The sequence below is a fragment of the Diabrotica virgifera genome, chromosome 6, assembly GCF_917563875.1.
Source record: "Diabrotica virgifera virgifera chromosome 6, PGI_DIABVI_V3a".
Lineage (NCBI taxonomy): Eukaryota > Metazoa > Arthropoda > Insecta > Coleoptera > Chrysomelidae > Diabrotica > Diabrotica virgifera.
The window spans coordinates 234,037,564-234,059,545 of NC_065448.1; the positions used below are offsets into that span (position 1 = coordinate 234,037,564).

At 30.9% G+C, this 21,982-nt stretch overlaps 2 protein-coding genes across 4 annotated transcripts in view; one reads left to right on the forward strand and one right to left on the reverse strand.

The window, feature by feature from the left end:
- The window catches only part of LOC126887302 (chondroitin sulfate N-acetylgalactosaminyltransferase 2), a 1,014,890-nt gene that overhangs the window by 725,818 nt on the left and 267,090 nt on the right, over positions 1-21,982 (forward strand). The window lies entirely within an intron of this gene.
- Positions 1-21,982, reverse strand: part of LOC126887303 (uncharacterized) — a 46,251-nt gene that overhangs the window by 19,263 nt on the left and 5,006 nt on the right. The window contains exons 2-3 of the mRNA XM_050654730.1: positions 21,335-21,572; positions 17,898-18,145 (exon numbers count right to left, since the gene is read on the reverse strand). Coding sequence (XP_050510687.1) covers positions 17,898-18,145; positions 21,335-21,572 — 486 coding nt within the window. The remainder of the gene's footprint in view (positions 1-17,897; positions 18,146-21,334; positions 21,573-21,982) is intronic.

The window sequence follows — 21,982 nt, forward strand, 5'->3', positions numbered from 1 at the left end:
TGTAATGAATAAGAAATTTGAAATTGCATTTGTGCATAAGAAAAATACATTACAAAAGTGTATTTTGAAATAAGCAATTATTATAAATTTGCAACTCCGTAAATAGTTGGGCAACATCCTGATTAATTATTTTAATTATTTTTAATAATTTTTAAGTCCATATCATGGTCTAAGATGTCAATAACCATTAATAATTAACAAAAAGCTTTTCCTTATGGGGAATCGAACCAAGTACTAACACGTCCGTAACTAGATACACATACCGCTAGCCTACGCAGACACTTGCTAGACACGGGCGATATTAGGTATAAACAAAAACAAATAGATCAGTAAAAATTGTAAAGAAAATTACTACATACTTAAATGTATTATAAAATTAATATATTCTTAAATTTTAGAAGAAACATTCGTAAATAGGTACATTTATACAAAACATTCGAAAAATCGACAGTTCAATCCTTCAATGCCTCGACTAAATGCTATACCAAATACGCTACGAGGACTGTGTCTGTATCGGTTCGGACGTACCTAATGACAATTCACGGTAACAAACAGACAAGGTGAATAAATATACAATAAAATGTTTTAATAATTACTCATCCTACTCACGAGGAAGACAAATCCAAAGACACAAAAATTATAATAAATATATTTACTAAAAACACTAATATATTCTTTTCACAACTTTTCTTGCCCTGATATATTTATACATAACTAGGAAGATTTTAGCAACTAAACGCCATACTGTGTGTGTGCGCATGCGCGCAGTATTATGAAATTTTACTCTCAATCGCGCCTAAAGAAGTATAACTTCAACAATAAAGTATTTAACAAACAAATTGAAAGTAGTTGTTTTAAAGCTAATAGCATACAAAATTTCAACGTAAAACGAATAATGTTTAAATTGTTTTTATTTTTTTTTGTATTTTGTGGTAGTCAGTGTTATCGCCTCTAGTCCTTATGCAAGCTTCAGTTTGCGTGGGCACGCTCGTAATCAAATTATCAACATTTTGTTGTGGTAGGTTGCGCCATCGTTTAAGAGCAGCTTGTACTAGCCGTGCGGTGTTTTGTGGATTATCCCGGCAAGCTCTAATTTTTCTTTTAAGCATATCCCACAAATACTTTATAGGATTAAGCTTGGGTGAGCGAGCATGCCACTCCAAACAAGGGATACCTTCTGCTTCAATGATGTCTGTAGTCACTCTAATGGTATGTGGAGGTCCATTATCATGCAGTAAAATTAAATTTTCTCCTGTTTCGCCTCTGCAGAGCCTGACTACAGGCTCTGTAGAGCCTGTAGTCAGGCTCTGCAGAGTTATCAACATATATGTGAGCAGTTATAGTTGATTGGATCAAAATTAAAGGAGTTTTTTTACGGATCACAATTCCTCTCCAGAACATTACACTTCCCCTTGTATATTTGTGAACAGATCTGACAGTTTTCGTTCTTGCTTTTCTTCCTCGATCTCTAAGTACACGATTTCGTGGGTCATCTGATTTTACACAAATCCTGACTTTTTTGAAAATAGCACATTTTGTCAATTTCCAATGTTGCAGTTTTGGTGGTAAAGACACCAGGGTTGCAAAAAAACATGTTTTTTTAATTTTAAACAAAACAAACGTTTTTTTGTTTTAAACGTTTTTTTTGTTTTAAACATGTTTTTTTGTGTTTAAATTGTTTGTTTTAAACAAATAAAACTTGTTTAAAACACACGTTTTTTTGTTTTAAACGTTTTTTTTTGCTTTAAAAATGTTTTTGTTTTTAAATTTTATATTTTAAACAAATAAAACTTAGAAGAAAACATTGTTTAAATCATATTTTCCTAAACATAATATTAATTGAAAGTGTTTGATCTATTATTATTATTCTACTAAATAATAGATAAGAAAACCAATTGCAAAATTAGGAGCTATTGCCTGGGGAACCCCAGACTATTTACTATTTATAAATCCGCATTACAAGTTGGCTATTGCAATAACGTCCATTGTCAGTTATTTTGTGCTGTTTCTGGTGGTGCTTAGTGTTTTTTTTAAACATGCAAATGATTTGGTGACCCCAGCTCGTTTTTTGGCAAATTTGCTTGATCATCGCTTTATTGAAAATAAACTTATCATCCATCCATTATAAATTATCATCCAGAAGCATTTTAGATTATTATTATTACCAGGCAAAGTGTGTACCCGTTACTCCATATGTTTTCTAAACACATATATTGAGAATGTAAAACCATTGGCATGGTGGCGTTCTAAGAAAAATATAAATAGGTATACTACAGCATTGAAACTTGCTCAACAGCTTCACACAGCTGTTGCATCGTCAGCCAACATAGAAAGACTCTTCTCATCATAAGGTTTACCATACCAAACTACGTAATCGGCTAGGCAATGTCAAAGCTGCTAAGTTGGTTTCAATTTTTAAAGAGCTTAATTCCATCAGTGATGACGTCACTGATTTAAATTACAAGATTACTATGAGTCTGAAACAGTTTTGAGAAATTGATTAACTCTTCTTTGCAAAATATTTTCAGTTTTCCAATTTTTTTTGTGTTCAGATTATTAATAAATAAATAATATATATATGTTAAAAAGTTTATATAATGTATTTGAGAATTTTTTTGATGTTATGTTAATAAAGAAAATGAAAAAAAAGCACTTGTTTAATTTAAGTGTTTTAAACAAAAACTGTTTTTAGCATAAGCAAACGTTTAAAACATGTTTAAAACAGTTGATTAAAACAAAATGTTTAAAACAAAACAACCCTGAAAGACACCAATTTAGGAGATCAATCTTGTACTACCTGGATAACTTGTCTGCTGTATACTTCTTGGTACGAACTCTTCTTCTTATCGTTTTAACTGAAACAGTTAAACCTGCACCTTCTAATAGCTGCCTTTGGAGCTGCAGGTGAGAAATGGTTGGGTGTCTTTCAGCTGATTGGACAATTAAACGATCATGGAGAGCCGTTATTACTTTTGACGGCTTTCCCTTGCCTTATTTTGAGCTTTTCTAGTTCCGGTTACCTAGCATAGGTTTTGGACAGAACGCCCTGTATTACGCGTAGCTCTACAGCTATGTCCCTCTGAGAACATTACTTTCTCCACAAGACCAATAATCTTTCCTCGTTGTAAGTTATATAACCCCACATGAGGCATATTTTCGTTTTTGGACGCAAAAGTTAGTTTATTTATTTTCATTCAATTTGCAACTCAAGCAAATATAACCTATGTCGTACCGAGCTGTACTATCCGATTGTCTCATGTATTTGTTTATTTTCAATAAAAATCTTCATTCTTCGCAATAATAACAAGTTTTTTCAAAAGAAATAAATATTACTTTGAAACACATGGTGATTCCATATAAGTTTGGGTGTGTGTATTTTTGCTGTTTGTTTATCTAACTATCTTCTTCTTATTTGTGTGCTGTGCTTGTTTTCAAGCGTTGGCTACCGTCGTATTAACAAGCTGATGAAAGGTTGGCAGCTATATGAAACAATTCCTCGACCGTTCGACCTCTCCATTGTCTAATGTAACGCAGCCGGGACAGTTGTTTTCTTCAAATCCAGCGTTTTCCTTTGATTTTGCCCTAAATGATCAACAGGAATAAGCTATATTTAGGTCCTCTCATTATATGAGCGAGGTATTGGACCTTTCTCATTTTTATGATGTTGATCAATTCTTGTTCTTTTTGCACGGTCTCCAGCACACGTTTGTTGGATGTGTACTGTCCACGGAATTCTGAGAATGAGGCGGCATCACCACAATTCGACCGCTTCAAATTTATTAAGATTCTTTATTTTTGTTGTCCAGGTTTCACATCCATAGAACAAAACGGACCAGACGTAGCAATTCAATACTCTTAGACGCGTGGTCAATAACAGACTTCTACTGCTCAATACAAAACGCTAGCTAATAAAGCTTTTTCGTACAAGTCCTATTCTGGTCGAAATTTCCTCATCACTTTCAACCCTTCAGTCAATCTAGCTAACCAGATATCTAAAATGTTCCACCCTTTCCAGGAATGTGTTATCTAATTTTAGTGCTTAATCCAGTTTTAGTGTCCACATACAGGGTGAGTTTTTAGTGCGGGATCGGTCGATAACTCCATTATGGTATAAAATATCGAGAAAAGTTATTTATTAAAAAATTGTAGGCAATGATACTCTCCACGCTTGGAAAATATGTCCATTTCTACAGGGTGATCAGTAACTGCGTGGTATATCAAACATATATTTTTTTAAATGGGACACCCTATATATTTTTTCATATTTATATTCCCCTCATAATTCTTGTTTATATAATATATGGTTTTGCATTACTATACAGAGTATTTAACAAGTTATGACCATTTTTATTTCGAAATCACTATGAGATTAACACCCTGTATATAAAGAAGTGATTCGTAGACAATAATTTGTTTTATGTAGTAAGATAAACAATATACTGTAGTTTTTAAATTAAGTCCAATTCACACCATTGACGAATATTTGTATACAGGGTGAACTACAAAACCAAATTACGATTTTCTCTATTTTTTTAAATGGATCACCCTATATTTTATTTTTCAACATTATTGTATTTAATATACTCTTTCATTTTTATATAGCATTCCCTATATCTAAACTGATTACTTTCCGAGATATTTTTAGTTTTCTTCAAATTTCGGGAATACAATTTTTCTAGTAGAAATAAGTTAGTATTGAGTGATAATTAAACAAAATTATTTTTATTAGATAAATAACTAACACAAAATATAAACCATAGCAATATGCAGTGAATATACCAATAAATGCGATATTAAGAAATTATCATATTTCCCTAATATACAAGAATCGTAAAATTCCTACAAAAAACTTTGTATTGTATATAATAATATAACAAGATTATTTTCATTCAATAAATAACTTACATGAAACATAAATTAAAACAATATACAACTGATGTAACAGTTTTTAGATTAGTATATCAACAGCATTCTAAGCCAAGAATTTTTTAGTAGAACATTCATTTTTATAAGCACGTTTAAACTACAAAACAAAATCACGATTTTCTCAATTTTTTTTAATAGATCACCCTATATGTTATTTTTTTTAAATATTGTATTTATGATACTCTTTCATTTTTATATAGCATCGCCTATATCTAAACTTATTAGTTTCTGAGATATTTTTAGTTTTCTTCATTTGCCGGGAATACATTCAATTATTCTTATAAATATAAATAACTTAACAAATCAGTATTATGTAATAATATAACAAATATTTTCATTCAATAAATAACTAACAAAAAAATAATAAACCATAACAAAATTTAATGAATGTACCAATTAATGTGATGTTAAGGATATAAGTCTAAAGTAAATGTTGAAAATGACCACTTTCAACGTCTATGCAATTTTGTAACCGATATTCAAATGACCGAGCCACATTTCTAACATTTTTGTAAGTCAATATTATTAAAAGCTTCTTTTATTCTATTTTTCATATCATCAAGCGTTGTTGGATGCTTCTGGTATACAAGGTTTTTTATATAGCCCCACTTGAAAAAAATCAATTTTGGAAGAACTGGAGCACCGTCGTATAAAAACCTCCCGTCAAAAAATGTGGACCAATCACATAATCTCTAACAATATCACCTTAAACATTTATAGATCACCTAGTTTGAGTGTTAAAAAAGTAGGGATTTCTTGATGCATATTAATGAAATTTAATATGAAAATTATATTATTAATCACTGCGGGTCACAATCTGCTATTTTAAATTAGTTGTATATTGTTTTGATTTATGTTTTGTGTGAGTTGTTTATTAAATAAAAATAATCTTGTAATTTTATTATACACAAGATACCTATATTTCTTTTGTAGGAATTGTATGATTCTTGTATATTAGGGAAATATGATAATTCCTTAATATCACATTTATTGATACATTCATTGCATATTGCTATGGTTTATATTTTGTGTTAGTTATTTATTGAATAAAAATAATTTTGTTTAATCATCATTCAATACCAACTTATTTCTACTAGAAAAATTGAATGTATTCCCGAAAGTTGAAGAAAACTAAAAATATCTCTGAAAGTAATAAGTTTAGATATAGGGAATGCTATATAAAAATGAAAGAGTATAATAACTACAATATTCTTCAAAAATAAAATATAGGGTGATCCATTTAAAAAAATAGAGAAAATCGTAATTTGGTTTTGTAGTTCACCCTGTATACAAACATTCGTCAATGATTTCAATTAGACTTAATTTAAAAACTACAGTATATTTTTTATCTTACCACATAAAACAAATTATTGTCTATGAATTACTTCTTTATATACAGGGTGTTAATCTCATAGGGATTTCGAAATAAAAATAGTCATAACTTGTTAAATACTCTGTATAGTAATGCAAAACCATATATTATATGAACAAGAATTATGAGGGGAATATAAATATGAAAAAATATATAGGGTGTCCCATTTAAAAAATTATATGTTTGATATACCCCGCTGTTATTGATCACCCTGTAGAAATGGACATATTTTCCAAGCATGGAGAATATCATTGCCTACATTTTTTCTAAATAACTTTTTTCGATATTCTATACCGTAATGGAATTATCGACCGATCCCGCACTAAAAACTCACCCTGTATACTACCTTGGAAAGTTAATACTCAGACTATTATTATATTTTCTTCTTCTTAACGCACCTTATCCGTTGCGGATGTTGGCTATCATCATAGCAACTTGAATTTTGTTTGCACCGTTTCTAAATAACTCGACCGATGTTAGTCCACGCCATTGGCGTAAGTTTTGAAGCCAGGAGTGTCTTATTCTTCCGGGTCCGCGTTTGTTCTTTATTTTACCATATATTATCAGTTCCAGTATCCGATATTTATCATGTCCTATAACATGACCGAGGTATTCAAGTTTTCATTTCTAATAATTGTGAAAGAGATTTCTTTTGTTTTCCCATTCGGCGCAATACCTCTACGTTAGTGGTGTGGGTCGTCCAGGATAGTTTGAGGGTACGTCGGTACACCCACATTTCGAATGCCACCAGCTTTTTCATTAGTGTTTCGGTTATTGTGGTGTTCTACACAGCAAGACTAGAAACACAGCATTTTATCAACCGTATTAATATACAGTGAGGACGTTTGAGTTGGAATAAATTCATTATCTCGAGAATGAATGAATTCGGAGAGAAATCCTGAGACAGCTTGATTTTTATTATTAAATTATGACTTTTTGGCATAAATGCCATACTAGTGACGTCATCCATCTGGGCGTGATAACGTAATCGATGATTTTTGAAGTTATACTTCTTTACCGGCGATATGAGGGTGAATTTTTATATGTTAAAACCTATGATCCCGGCGCATGCGCATTATAACTTTGTTCTGATTGGATGTTCAAATGACATGTGAAAAATTATTCAATATGGCGGCTGTGGCACAGCTGCAGTTAGATTATTTATGGTTGTTGCGTTTTAAAATTTGTGTGAAAAGAAAGAACAAACAAAAGTTAGTTAATAGTTATACTGCCTTTTTAAATAGTTTTCATATACCTATATTTTTGGACTTTTGGACTATTTTGGACAAGGAAAACTCATTCTAATTTGATAAGTAGTTTTTATTATAATCATATTGTAATTATACATTTGGATTAGGTTGAAATACAGTAGAGCGTCGATTATCCGAACTAATTGGGGGACATAGGTGTTCGGAAAACCGATTTGTTCGGATAATCGAACTACAATATATTGATACATATTTATAGTCATACATATTTATCCACAAGTGACTAAAAGCCATATTTATGTACCTACATATTTATTTATATCTTGATAATGACAACTAGCAACTAAACAAAAAAGTGCAGTCTTTGCAACAGCATAATTATATTTGGATACAATATTGAAGAAAATTGAAGATATTTTAAGCGTCAATTACTAACGCTTGCTCGGTATTCAAGTGCGGGACGCGGGGGTCGATAGTTCGAATAAGCGGTCGTTCGGTTGATCGACGTTCGGATAATCGACGCTCTACTGTACATTTATTTTCTCAAGAATGGGGATTTTAGAGAGAAATCCCAAATTAGGTCCGATTTTTATTTTTAAATTATGATTTTTTGGCGTAGATTTATTTATCTAGTAGGTATGTAATGCTTTGATTTACATACTTAATTTGATTACCAACAAAAGTTCTACCAATCTTCATCTAATATATTGTTTTCTTACTGTTTTGTTATATTTTAATATTTTCTTCCACAAAATTTAAACTACATAATTTAATTATTATATTCAAAGCAACTGTCAAACAGTAAAACGTTCAGTTACCCTATTTTTCCACATGACAAATAATGTGGAATTGGACGAGTGAGTCTAGGCTTCGATTACGAATCAAAGCGCCTCGAAATTCATGGGTTCGATTCCCGATGGTTTTTATTTTTTTATTTTTTTATGCATTTTATGATTGTAAGTATATTTGTTATATAATTTTTTTTTTCAGAAAATGCATATTTAAAATTTTTGCCAACAATTATTATCGTTCAGAAATCATTTTTTCTTTGTGGCATTTTTCAATGTGTTTGTATGCGTTTTATTCTTTTATTTTTAAAATTTTTGGTATTGTCTTAAGAATCACATAATAAATAATATGTAGTAGAAGTATAACTTCTTACGTGCGTACAAAGTACACACACATTCTTTTATTTTTAAATGAGAGTAGGGGTTGTGTGATAGATATTTGAAAGTTAATTTAATTCTCTATTCAGTAATATAAACATTACCATAATTATTTATACAGGGTGTACAAAAATGTTTTGTATTAAATTAATTTACATAAAAAGAAGAATGTAAGCAATTTATTTAATTAAAAATATAATTTAATGCTGTTAGAAAAACAGGCAATAATATTTTTTATTTTACAAATAAACATTGCTTTTCGCTTAAATTCAATGTTCAAACTGCTAAGAGACAGGGGGTGGCAGTTTTAACATTAAATTTAAGCGAAAAACAATATTTGTTTGTCAAATAAACATTTCTTTCTGTTTTCTGACAGCACTCAAATGTATTTTGAAATAAATGAATTACGTACATTCCTCTTTTTGTCTCAATTAATTGAATTAAAAATAATTTTTTTGGACACCCTGTATAAATAATTATCTGAATATAATCTTATATTATTGAATATAGAATTAAATAACCTTTCAAATGAGAATCACACGATCCCTACTCTGATTTAAAAAAATCATCAATTATGATATTTATTATATGTCAAGAAGTCACCACTTAAAATTAAAAATCGACCTGCCTCAGGATTTCTCTCCAAACTCGCCCTTCTCGAGATAATAAGTATTCCAACTCAAACGTACTTCTTGTATATCTGATGAAATTGTATTTTGTATATTGTATTCTATTGTATCAAGAACATTTTAACAGACAAACCACAGCAAATTATCTCGAGAGAATTATTAACAGACAAACCACAGCAACTTTGACAATATTTGTCCAATTTGCTGCATTCTTCTACAAAAAATACCGATATGTTGACTACCTACAGTTTGGTACATTTTTAATAGAGCAGCTAGTGAAACTTTAAAATCCTTCTAATGTTGCCAAACATTTAGACATAAGGTAAGTAGTGTGTTTTGTAACACAAAACCTTTTTAATTTTTTTCTGGTAAAGTTCTTCATTTGATCAACTAATTCAATAATCTCATTTAGTCTCGATCGCCTAATAGAATGTATTTGCGTGTGATTTCTCGGAACATATCAGAATCCCAGATTAACCTTTCAATATTTTGTAACTGCTCAATATGAAAAAATAAGAGCCAACAATTTTACGATATATAAATATATTACACACGTTTACATTTTTTATTTCCAGACATTTAATTTTGCAAGTTATTTAAATTTTTTAAAGTTTAGGCAGTAACACAGTCGGATATCTTTTGCAACCATTTAGCTCCTGCGACATTGTAGATATCAATATTGTCTTTTCCACAATTGATAGTGCTGTTAACGAATGCGTTCCATTGATCTGAAACTGGCTTGATGTGATTGTGCGTTTTAATTACGAGAGTCTTAGCTACATCGACCAATCCAGAAACAACCTAAAGAAAAATTTTCAGAAGTAGAGATTTGATATCAAAATTAAGAAAAAAACTATGAACTGTCTAGATTGGTGTGCTGGGTATTTTTCTAGCGGCAGGCACCCCCAAAATGACCAGGCACCGCCCACGGAGAGGTGAATGGCCAATTTTAGACATACTGTATGTTTTTGACGGTGCTGAAAACGAAAATGAGATTTATTTTGAATTTCATGTGGGGAAACATGGTCAAAATCGCAATTTTACCCTAAAAATGAATAAAAATAAAATCATGTTTTTGCGTTTACCTCGCTACAACTCTGTTCCATTTTAATATTTTTTCTTAAATTTTTAAAGTATATTGCTCTAACATTTCCGAAGACAAGCTTTAAGCTTTAATTCGTATTCTGATAAACGTTATGAATTTTTCAAAGGAATAGGTGCGGATTTGTACATTTCAAAGTTTAATCGCAAAAGTTGAGTGACGAAATTTAAAATTTAGCCTTTTAATCAGGTTTATCTTAAAATAGAGAGAACAAGGAAGTTTTCTGGAAAACTTTAGATCAAAATGTTTTATAGAAAAAAATAGTGCAACTTTTATTATCGACATTAGACATCCCCAATATAACCGTTATTTTTCGAGATACTGACTATGGGTGGTGAATGGCTAATTTTGGTCTTAGATTATGGTTTTGGCGGCACTGAAAACGAAAATGAAATTTATTTTAAATTTTAGTTGGGAGAATGTTGTCAAAATCGCAATTTTACCATAAAAATAAAAAAAAAAAGTGAAATTACGTTTTTTGCGTTTAACTCGCTAAATCGATGGTCGATTTTAATATTTTTTTAAGGTTTGTACACTATATTATGTTGCTCACTTTTTTCAAGAAAACGGTATCTGTTTTAAGATTTTAGTCTTATTCTAGTAAAATTTATGAAATTTTTAAAGTACAAAGTGCAGATTCGTGAATTGCAAAGTTTAGTCGCAAAAGTTGAGTGGCAAAATTAAAAATTTATCTTATTAATCACGTTTATGTTAAAACATAGAGTACAAAGAAGTTTTCTGGAAAGCTTTAGTTACAAATGTTTAACAGAAAAAAAATTGCGCAAATGTTAATATAGACGTTATACATCCCCAACATAACGCTTATTTTTCGAGATACTGACCATGGGAGGTGAATGGCTAATTTTGGTTTTATTTTATGTTTTCGATAGTGCTGACAATGAAAAAGAGGTTTATTTTGAATTTTATGTGAGGGAACATTGTCAAAATTGCAATTTTAACATAAAAATGAAAAAAAAAAGTGAAGTCACGAATTTTTACGTTTAACTCGCTCCAACTCTGTTCCATTTTAATATTTTTTTCTAAAATTTCTACAACATATATTTCTCATATTTTTGTGATGACTATGAAAGTAACTGTAGTCTTTCAGCCTTTTCTTCATAAAAGTTATGAATTTAAAAATATAAAAGGTGCAAATTCGTGAATTTTAGTAGCAAATCGCAAAAGTCGTGACAAACTTTAATATTTATCTATTTGATTACGTTCATGTTAAACCATAGAGTTCAAGAAAGTTTTATGGGGAGTCTTAGGTCTAGGTGTGTTATAGAAAAAATATGTTGCAACTTTTAATTTTAAGAAAAACGTGGTTTAACTTTTTTTATTTTTAGAGCAAAATTGCGATTTTGACAATGTTCTCCCATCTAACATTCAAAATAAACTTGATTTTCGTTTTCCGCACCATCAAAAATAAAAAGTAAGACCAAAATTAGCCATTCACCAGCCTATCAGTATCTCGAAAAATTAGCGTTATTTTGGGGATTTATAACGTGGATGTTAAAAGTTGCACCATTTGTTTTCTATAAATCATTTTGATCCAAAATTTTTCCAGAAAACATCTTTGTACTCATGTTTAATTTTTGAGTTTGATTTAAAATCCATATTTCGAAATTTCGCAGTAAAATTTTGCGATTAAACTTTACCATTCACGAATATACACCTTGTATTTTGAATGATTCATAATTTTTACTAGAATAAGACTAAAAGCTTAAAGCAGAAACCATTGTCTTCAAAAAAGTTAACGATATATATAGTGTACAAACTTTAGAAAAAAAGATTGAAACGGACCAGAGTTGTAGCGAGCTAAACGCAAAAAAACCTGATTTCATTTTTTTTTATCTTTAGGGTACAATTGCAATTTTGACAATATTCTCCCACCTAAAATTTAAAATAAATTTCTTTTTGGTTTTCATCACGGTCAAAAACATAATCTAAGACCAAAATTAGCCATTCACTGTTATGTAGTGTTAAGTTGTAAACTGACCTTTATATTTGTAAACCTGCCTTAACATTAGTGACATGGTGTGAAGTGTGAAGTGAAGATGGCAACGGAGATGGACAGTTGACAGAGAGGTGGAGGGGGCTCTTCAGATATAATCCGTATGTAATAAATGAGTTTGTATTCAATAAATACTAAATAAGAAACTGTCGTCAATTCTATAATTCTAACAATAAGCCCACAAGAAGAACATAACATGGTGTCAGAAGTAAAAAGTTAAGTAAAATATCGAAGAGTCGTTACAATAGTCAAAAGAAAAAGTCGTAACATAACCTAACAACACGTGGCCAGTGTTAAGAAATTTAATAAAAAGCAGTCAAAGAGAAAAAGATTAACCATGGCAGAACAAGATGCAGCAGAGCAGAACCAACCTGTCCTTGTAAAAATAAAAAGTAACATAGTAGGCAATGAAATTCAACCTTTGTCGATGGATGGAAATTTAGCTTTCAACTGGGAACAATGGTGCATGAATTTTAAAATATTTTTGAGGGCTACAGGTTTAGAGGAAGAAAATGATGCGAGAAAGGTAGCTCTATTATTACATTACATTGGTATAGAGGCAAGAAATATTTATAAGTCATTTGAGGTTAACATGGATACAGTAACATTTAAAGAAGTAGTAGAAAAATTTGAAAAATATTGTAACCCGAAGAAGAATTTAACAGTAGAAAGACATTATTTTCTTACTAGAGTACAGAAAGATGGTGAAACCATTGAAGATTTCATGACAAGTTTAAAAAATTTGAGTTTAACATGTGAATTAGGAGATTTGAAAGAAAGTTTGGTATGTGACATGTTCATTATTGGTTTAAATCCTAAACACCACTCAATTAAGCAAAAACTATTGCAAGAAGCAGATCTGAAGACAGAAAAGGTATTACAAATTGCTCAAAATATAATAACAACTCAAATGCAAGTACAGCAGTTAAATAAAAATTCAGAAGCAGTGGTATACAAAGTCGAGAAGAATAAAGATGATCCAGGTCCAAATGATTACCAAAATAACGGTTACAAGAGTCACAATTCAAATCGTTCGAGGTATAGGAATGAAGTCCCAGGTCCAAGTTGGAGAAATGATAATCAACAGTATAACGTAGATGGTACAAACAATCAAAGTCAGGTAACGAGTCAGAACTTTAATTTTAGATCAAGAAATAATTTATATGCAAATCAGGATAGGAATAATGAAAATAACCAAGTGGTAAGAAAGGTTTGTCAAAGATGTGGTGAAAACCATAGAAATAAATGTCCAGCACTAGTAGCTATTTGTTATTTTTGTAATAAACAAGGTCATTATGCAAGATGTTGTTTAACTAAAAGAGTAAATAATATAAATTTAAGAGAAAATACAGAACAACCATCTAATAATGGAAATGATTCATCTTTTGTTATTAAAACAATTAGTCAGAACAGTATTAATCAGAATTGGTCAATTGTAGTCAGAATCAATAAAATAAATGTATTATGTTATTTAGATACAGGTGCACAAGCTAATGTTATGTCAATAAAAATTTTTAATGAGGTTAATGTAGAAAAGTTAGAACTAGTACCTACATGTATAAATTTAAAGTCTTTTTCAAACGATGTGATACCTGTAGCAGGAAAAGTAAATTTGTTATGTGAAATTGAGAATAGGTTAGAAAGTATTGAGTTCATTGTTGTGAATTTGGAGTGTCAAACAATTTTGGGTCTAGATACTTGTCAAAAGTTAAAATTAATTAAAAGAGTTAGTCTAGTAAGTCATGAGTCTATCATAGAGAAAAATAAAGAAGTTTTTACTGGTCTAGGTTGTCTACCTAATATATGTCACTTAGAAGTTGATAAAAATATTAAACCTATAATAGAACCGCCAAGAAGAATACCTTTTTCTTTACATGATAAATTAAAAGAAGAATTAAACAGAATGTTGTCTACGAGGGTTATAGAAAAAGTCAATGAAGCGAGTGAATGGGTAAATTCAATAGTCTTAGTCGAAAAAAATAATAAAAGTTTGAGAGTTTGTCTGGATCCTCGTAATTTAAACAAGGCTTTAAAAAGATGTCATTATCCCATACCAACATTTAATGAGATTAGGTCAAAATTAGCAAAAGCAAAATATTTTTCAACGTTAGATGCACAATCAGGGTTTTGGATGATACAATTAGATTTAGAGAGTTCTAAGCTATGCACATTTAATACACCCTTTGGAAGGTTTAGATTTACAAGATTACCTTATGGTATAAGCTGCGCTCCTGAGATTTTTCATAAAGTAATGAATGAAATAGTCGGAGACATACAAGGAGTCTGTTTGTATATAGATGATATTCTAATTTATAGTGAAACTTTGGAAGGTCACAATAAAATACTAGAACTAGTACTAGAGAGGGCAAAACAATTCAATTTAAGATTCAATATGGATAAATGTAAATTTCTATTGTCAGATATTAAATATTTGGGTCACATTTTTAATGCAGAAGGCATATATCCAGATTCTAGTAAGGTGAGTGCAATTTGTCAAATGGCTATTCCTAACTGTGTAGCTGATATTAGAAGATTTTTGGGAATGATTAATTATTTAGGTGAGTACATAGATAATTTAGCAGAGCGTACAAAGAATTTAAGGTTGTTATTGAAAAAAAATATTAGTTTTCATTGGACAGAAGAGCATGGAAGAGAATTTGAGTCGCTTAAAGAAACTATTAGTCAAACGCCTGTACTAGCATATTTTGATAACAATCTACCTTTAACATTATCAGTTGATAGTTCAAAGTTTGCAGTTGGTGCAGTAATTTTACAAAACAAAAAACCTATAGCATATGCATCTAAATCTTTGTCACAGTCTCAGTCAAATTACGCACAAATAGAGAAAGAGTTGTATGCAATCCAGTTCGGATGTACTAGATTTAAACAATATATATATGGTAGAAAAGTACAAGTTGAAACAGATCACAAACCATTAGTCAGTCTTTTTAAGAAACCATTATCTGAGGTTCCAGCACGTTTGCAAAGGATGATGCTAAACTTACAGCTTTATGATTTGGAAGTTAGTTATACTCCAGGAAAATTTCTTTTCATCGCAGATACATTAAGTAGGGCACCAGTAGAAGGTCCAGATAATACTGATAGTGGAGATGAAGAGTTACGTATACATGGAAGTCTATTAGTTAACAATTTAGCTGTGTCTTCAAAGAAATTAATGGAAATACAGGCAGCAACCAAAACTGATGGAGTTTTACAATCATTAATAACATATTATAATGAAGGTTGGCCAAGTTCTAAAAATAAACTGGAAACAGAAATTAAACCATATTACAATTTTAGTCATGAAATACATGTTGTAGATGGACTAGTCTTCAAGGGAAACCAAATAGTAATTCCTGAGTCATTGCGTCAAGTCATATTAGAAATAATTCATGAAGGTCATTTAGGATATGAAAAATGTGTTCGACAAGCACGTACAGTGGTTTTTTGGCCAGGCATGACAATGGATATAAAGAATAAAGTTGAACAGTGTCCAGCATGTATTAAATATCATAAATCAAATAGTCCAGAACAACTATTACTACATGAAATACCAACTTTGCCTTGGCAGAAAATTGGTGTCGATTTTTTTTATTATAGTAAAGTCACATATATATTATTAGTAGATTATTATTCCAAATACTTTGAAATAGCACCTTTAAATAATACTTCAGCAAAAGAGGTAATTAGTACAATGAAGTCTATATTTGCGAGACATGGAATACCATTGATCTTAATGTCTGATAATGGTCCTCCATTCTCATCAAAAGAATTTCAGTCATTTTTAGCAGATTGGGATATTTCATATCAAAGTTCTAGTCCTTATTATCCAAAAAGTAATGGTTTGGTAGAAAGAACAGTTCAGACTGTAAAGAATATTTTTAACAAGTGTATAGAGTCAGGCTCTGATCCTTATCAGGGAATATTGCAATACAGAAATACGACATTAGAATGTGGTTATTCTCCAGCTCAGTTATTAATGTCACGTAATTTAAGAATGAAATTACCAGTTAGTGAAAATATACTCATACCAAAAACAATAGATAGAGATGAATATAGCAAATTCATGAAGGAAAAAGAAAGGAAAGTAAAAGAATATCACGATCGGTCAGCAAGAAATCTACCAAATCTGTTTGTTGGGGAAAATGTATTTTATAAAAAGGTTCCATCATCACCGTGGTTACCTGCTACTGTGATAGAAATAGGTCCTTTTCCAAGATCATATGTCGTCAGAACACCTGAAGGTGTACATTATCGTAGGAACAGACAACACATATTAAAGCCTGCCAGTACAATTAGTAGACATGATAGTGAAGTGTTAGTTAAGCATGAAAATAGTACAGCAGCTAGTTCCACTTTGCATGAGATTCCAAATATGAACAACAATACAACAATTTCAACTCAAAGTTATAACAATTCGAATGTTAACGTAGATAGGACACACAGACAAAATGTAAATAATCAATTTTGTACCAGGAGTGGTCGAATAGTAAATAGACCAAAAAGGTTTTCATTTTCAGAATAGTAATGTGGCAATGTAATATTGCAAGTATATTTAATTTGAATGGATAGTTTAGTTTTTTTGTTAAAAAAAAAGGGGCATGTTATGTAGTGTTAAGTTGTAAACTGACCTTTATATTTGTAAACCTGCCTTAACATTAGTGACATGGTGTGAAGTGTGAAGTGAAGATGGCAACGGAGATGGACAGTTGACAGAGAGGTGGAGGGGGCTCTTCAGATATAATCCGTATGTAATAAATGAGTTTGTATTCAATAAATACTAAATAAGAAACTGTCGTCAATTCTATAATTCTAACAATAAGCCCACAAGAAGAACATAACATTCACCACCCATGGTCAGTATCTCGAAAAATAACCGTTTTATTGGGGATTTCTAATTTTGACGTTAAAAGTGGTACTATTTTTTTTTTCTATAAAACGTTTTGATCTAAAACTTACCAGAAAACTTCTTTGTACTCTCTACATTAACATAAATGTGATTAAGAAGCTAAATTTTAAACTTCGTCACACAACTTTTGCGATTAAACTTTGCAGTGCACAAATCCGCACCTTTTCCTTTCAAAAATTTATAACCGTTATCAGGATAAGAATAAAAGCTTGAAACAGGTACCGTTGTCTTCAGAAATGTTAGAGCTATATACTCTAAAAATTTCAGAAAAAAATATTAAAATAAAACAGAGTTGTAGCGAGGTAAACACAAAAGAACGTGATTTCATTTTTTTTTATTTTTAGGTTAAAATTGCGATTTTGACAATGTTCCCCCACATAAAATTGAAAATAAACCTCATTTTCATTTTTAGCACCCTCGAAAATATAAAGTATGAATAAAATTAGCCATTCACCCCTTCGTGGTCAGTATCTCGAAAACTAAGCGCATGTTTGAGGGTGTGCCGCTCGTTTATATGTTTTTATACATTTAAATATTTTTATTTTTGTCAATAATACTTATAATTACTTACATCGAGAACGCAGAGTGCTGTGTTATAATCATGTCCATCACAATCGTTAATTTTATCAGCTGCTCTTTTGGCATCTACCTGAACATCAGTAAGGTCTTCTATCAAAGCTGGCAAAGATTTGACCAAAGCAATAAAATCATCTCCACTGCAGACGAGTGTGTGGTTGATAAAATCCATTGGTACAGCAGCAGCAGCATCATTAGCGTCGATTAGGCAATTAGCCAGTTTTTTTCCAGCGTCAGTTGTATCTGAAATTTCAATAACCATACAATTAAAAAATGTGTGTTAATTAGTTTATAGATCACCAAAAATTGACACTGGTAGATAGGAATAATTGTTGATACAGACGTGAAACAACATTCATTCATTAAGCATTACCATCCCTAGGGATTGTAGTTAACGCCATGGTTTAAAATCCTGTTCTAGGGGTCTTATATAGAGGTCTTATATAGGGTTATCTTGGTTCTCTTACTTCTTAGCAGATTTCTATTCATTCCATATGTTTTTTGCCTTTCAGAATTGTTAACTGTGTTCTCTCTATTTCGGTTTTGCCTATTGTTATCAATATAAAAACTGTTCTTTTTCCCATAAGAAATAGATTTGATCATACTTATAAAGCCTATAATTTAAAAATTCGAATTTTCCTGGATATTAGGTATACACCGTTAGATGGGCCTAGAGCCCTTCTACAAACTTTCAGTTATTGGCGCAATTCGTAGGTTGAAATTTTGAGTAATTGTCGAAAAACCAAAATTTTCAAAGTTTAGTTTTTCAGTTTTTCGGCTATACTGAGCCGTGTGTATGTCTGATCCTGACGGCTTAGACACCATTTGAAAGCTTCACTCAAAACTATTGATTTGGTGTATTTCACGATTTTCCTGTCTCTTCTCGAACCGAAAATATATACCCCCAAAAAATATGCCGTTTCGTACCTACCAAGTCCTATATAGCTGGCTTACGGGTGGTCAAAAGTCACCGGTTTTGAATCGGCCCTGACCCCCTCTTCAAACAGAAAAAAATCAGATCTATTTAGCTTTTTCACACACATACATACATACATACATATCCACAAACATTTTCCATTTTTTAAATAGAAATTGAGTCATATTTCTGAGCTCGGTAACTTTTAAACGGTATAACCGATTTTCAAAATTAGACATGCGTTGGATGATAATGATGGATGATATTAGAAGCCGCAAAGGTCGGTCTTAAAATTTCGAAGTTTTTGGGAGTTTTGGGGACGAGAACGAAAAAAGACACTAAATGGGAAAGGCCGTAAAATCCACACCCTTTAACCAAAATGTATGGTTGACATATAAATGTACTAATGATGTACTATGATGATGATGGGTCTTTTCCTGAACTTTAAGATGGGAGTTGGCACCATTTTCAGTTCCGTCAGATTTAGAAAATCGAAAATTTCGTGTATATATAATAATATTATTGTGTTTCAATTTATTAATCAAAGATAGAATAAAATTTTTTATTTTTTTTAATATAACGCGGGCACATAAATTTGATACACCCTGTATATTGATTTGTAAATATTTATTAGAAGTTAGCTTTCACGCAAGGTGGTTTCTCCTTAATGAATTTTTGCATGAAGAATATTAAAAACATGTGTAAATAAAAGTGAAGTGAAAGTTATTTAGGATTATTATTTTAAACCGATTGTTTATTACGGGAAAGGTAGAAGCCATAGGTAATTAGTTCTTAGAAAATTAAGGTAAAGAAAGTTTGGAATTTTAATCTCTTTTTGTTTAACCCCGAATAAATTTAGTAGAATTTCCCGAAAGTAATTATTATGATGGTATGAATATTTTTGAAAGTATGAGTAGGTTTTCTTCGAATGAAACAGAGGAAGGTGGAGAGAGAAATGTTTCTGATTAGCTCGGCAATTTGGAATGGGGAAAGTTTTGTTTGAATGTTGAGAGAGCTTGGAAAAGAAAAGATTGTGTTACCGGCATCCGAAAGGAGCAGTCAAAAGTTTTCGTGAGTAGTTCAGAAGCAAGTACTAGTGTTTTGTTTTGATAGTGAGAGTAGCTGAAAAGTGGAACGAGAGACAAATCAAATCGAGAAGAAATACCTCTTTGATTCTGTAAAGTACAAGAGAGTAAGTTACAAGAATTATCATTATTAAAATTATTTTTGACACCAAGTAAAAAAGATACTTGGGTCTCAGGAGATTATTGTTGAGAGAAAGAGAGGAGAGAGTTTTGGAGTTTATTGAACGAGTGCTGCCAAAAAAGAGGCCTGGCTTGTGTTTTTGGAGAAATAGTTGCTGGTATCCTGCTGGATTGTTTGCTGAGAACGGAGAGGGCTTTGATTGGTAGCCTAACATAATCAACAAGGAGGAGCTGTTTGGGACAAGAGGAGACATCATTTTGTGTGAATCAAAAAGGTCAGTCAATAACCTATGTGATAGATTTTTTTATAATCAGAAGTTAATTTTTTTACGTAAAAGCATATGAATTTAAAATTCCAATATTTCAAAAATTTAATAGGAAGTATAATTAATTTGCGAATACCAAATTTGTTTGTTTAACTTGTTTTATAAATGGTATCAAGAACAAAGCGATAAATATTTGTTTGAATTAGATTAATTTATATGCTAAAAGTTTCTTTTGGACAGTTATGCCCACAGGATTTAATTGATAAATTTACAGAGCATTGCTTTTGACAATAAAGGTATTTGTATGTGTTTATTTATGATTTTTCTATTTATTCCCTTTTCCTATTTTATCCCGATAAGGATCAACTAAGAGATACTGAAGCCACGAGAAAGGATAAGTATAACCTGAGAGAATTTAATTAAATTTTTTTTTTTTTGACAAAAGGCACCCTGAGACTTTTTCTTAATATTTTTATATATGATTTGCGTTAATTAAATAATTGATCAAATAAAAAATAATTAATATAAAAGTAATAGAAAGCAGATCATAACAATATATAGTGTCGCGTGTAGGGAGGTGTGGGTGTGCGCCACTGACGAGAACTGCCGTTCCCTATCGACATATATTTTGATTTGTGCTATTTTATCGGTATCCCTATTTTCTTCGCTTCTTTATGTAATTTTTCAACTGCTTTTTTAAGTGTCATCTTCGTCTTCGCTATGATGACAAGATCATCTGCATATGCTACTATTTGAAGTTGATGTGTAATTATTATTAAAATTATTAGAAGGGATTGGAATCGGTATATTTCTGATGGACTGGAGAATATTACTGCTTACATTGTTTACTTGCAACTTTTTGGATATTCGGTACCACAATAAAACTATCGACCAATGCCAAACTAAAAATCTGTACTTTATATATATGTACATGCAGATAGATCGAACTCTCGTTTTGTTCACGTACTAGTATAAAACTATGTTAACTTAACAATTCAATGATTAACATACACATTAATATAATTTAGAGAAAAATATTACTTACTTTCTGACCAAGTCCGTAATTTATCATTCACTAATTCAAAAATGACATCATAAACACTACTTGCAATATCTACCTCCAGCACCTCAAAGTCAGACCAAATGTCTTTTATTTCATCAATTAATTGTGGAGCTGCTTTCAGAAATAGATCAATAAAAATTTCGGTAATATAAACGATTGCTTTAATTGTATCAATGCAGTCATCTGAGTCATCTGACACATTTTTAGGGTATGAGTAGGCCTACGATAAAAACAAAGAAGTCGGTAATTGTTAGTACCTAACTGTTTTGTAATAAAGTTTATTTTTATATCAGTTCAGCGAAGAAGTTAAGAGAATAATATATATATTGCTAATAAAACATATAATGGACTAATTAAACATCTACGATTTAACAACCTCACGAGAAAAACCAAATGCAAAATATGCAAAACCCTGATAAAACCGGTCCTTATATATGGATCAGAGACATGGGCACTGTCGAAAAGCGATGAGAATTTATTAGGTACATTTGAACGCAAAATCCTTAGACACATATAATAATATATAAGGGGGTAAAATAAAATGGCGTATGGCACAGACGATATAATTTTTAACTATACGCAGCTTACAACGAACCCGATGTCATAAAATCCATAAAGATCGGATGTCTG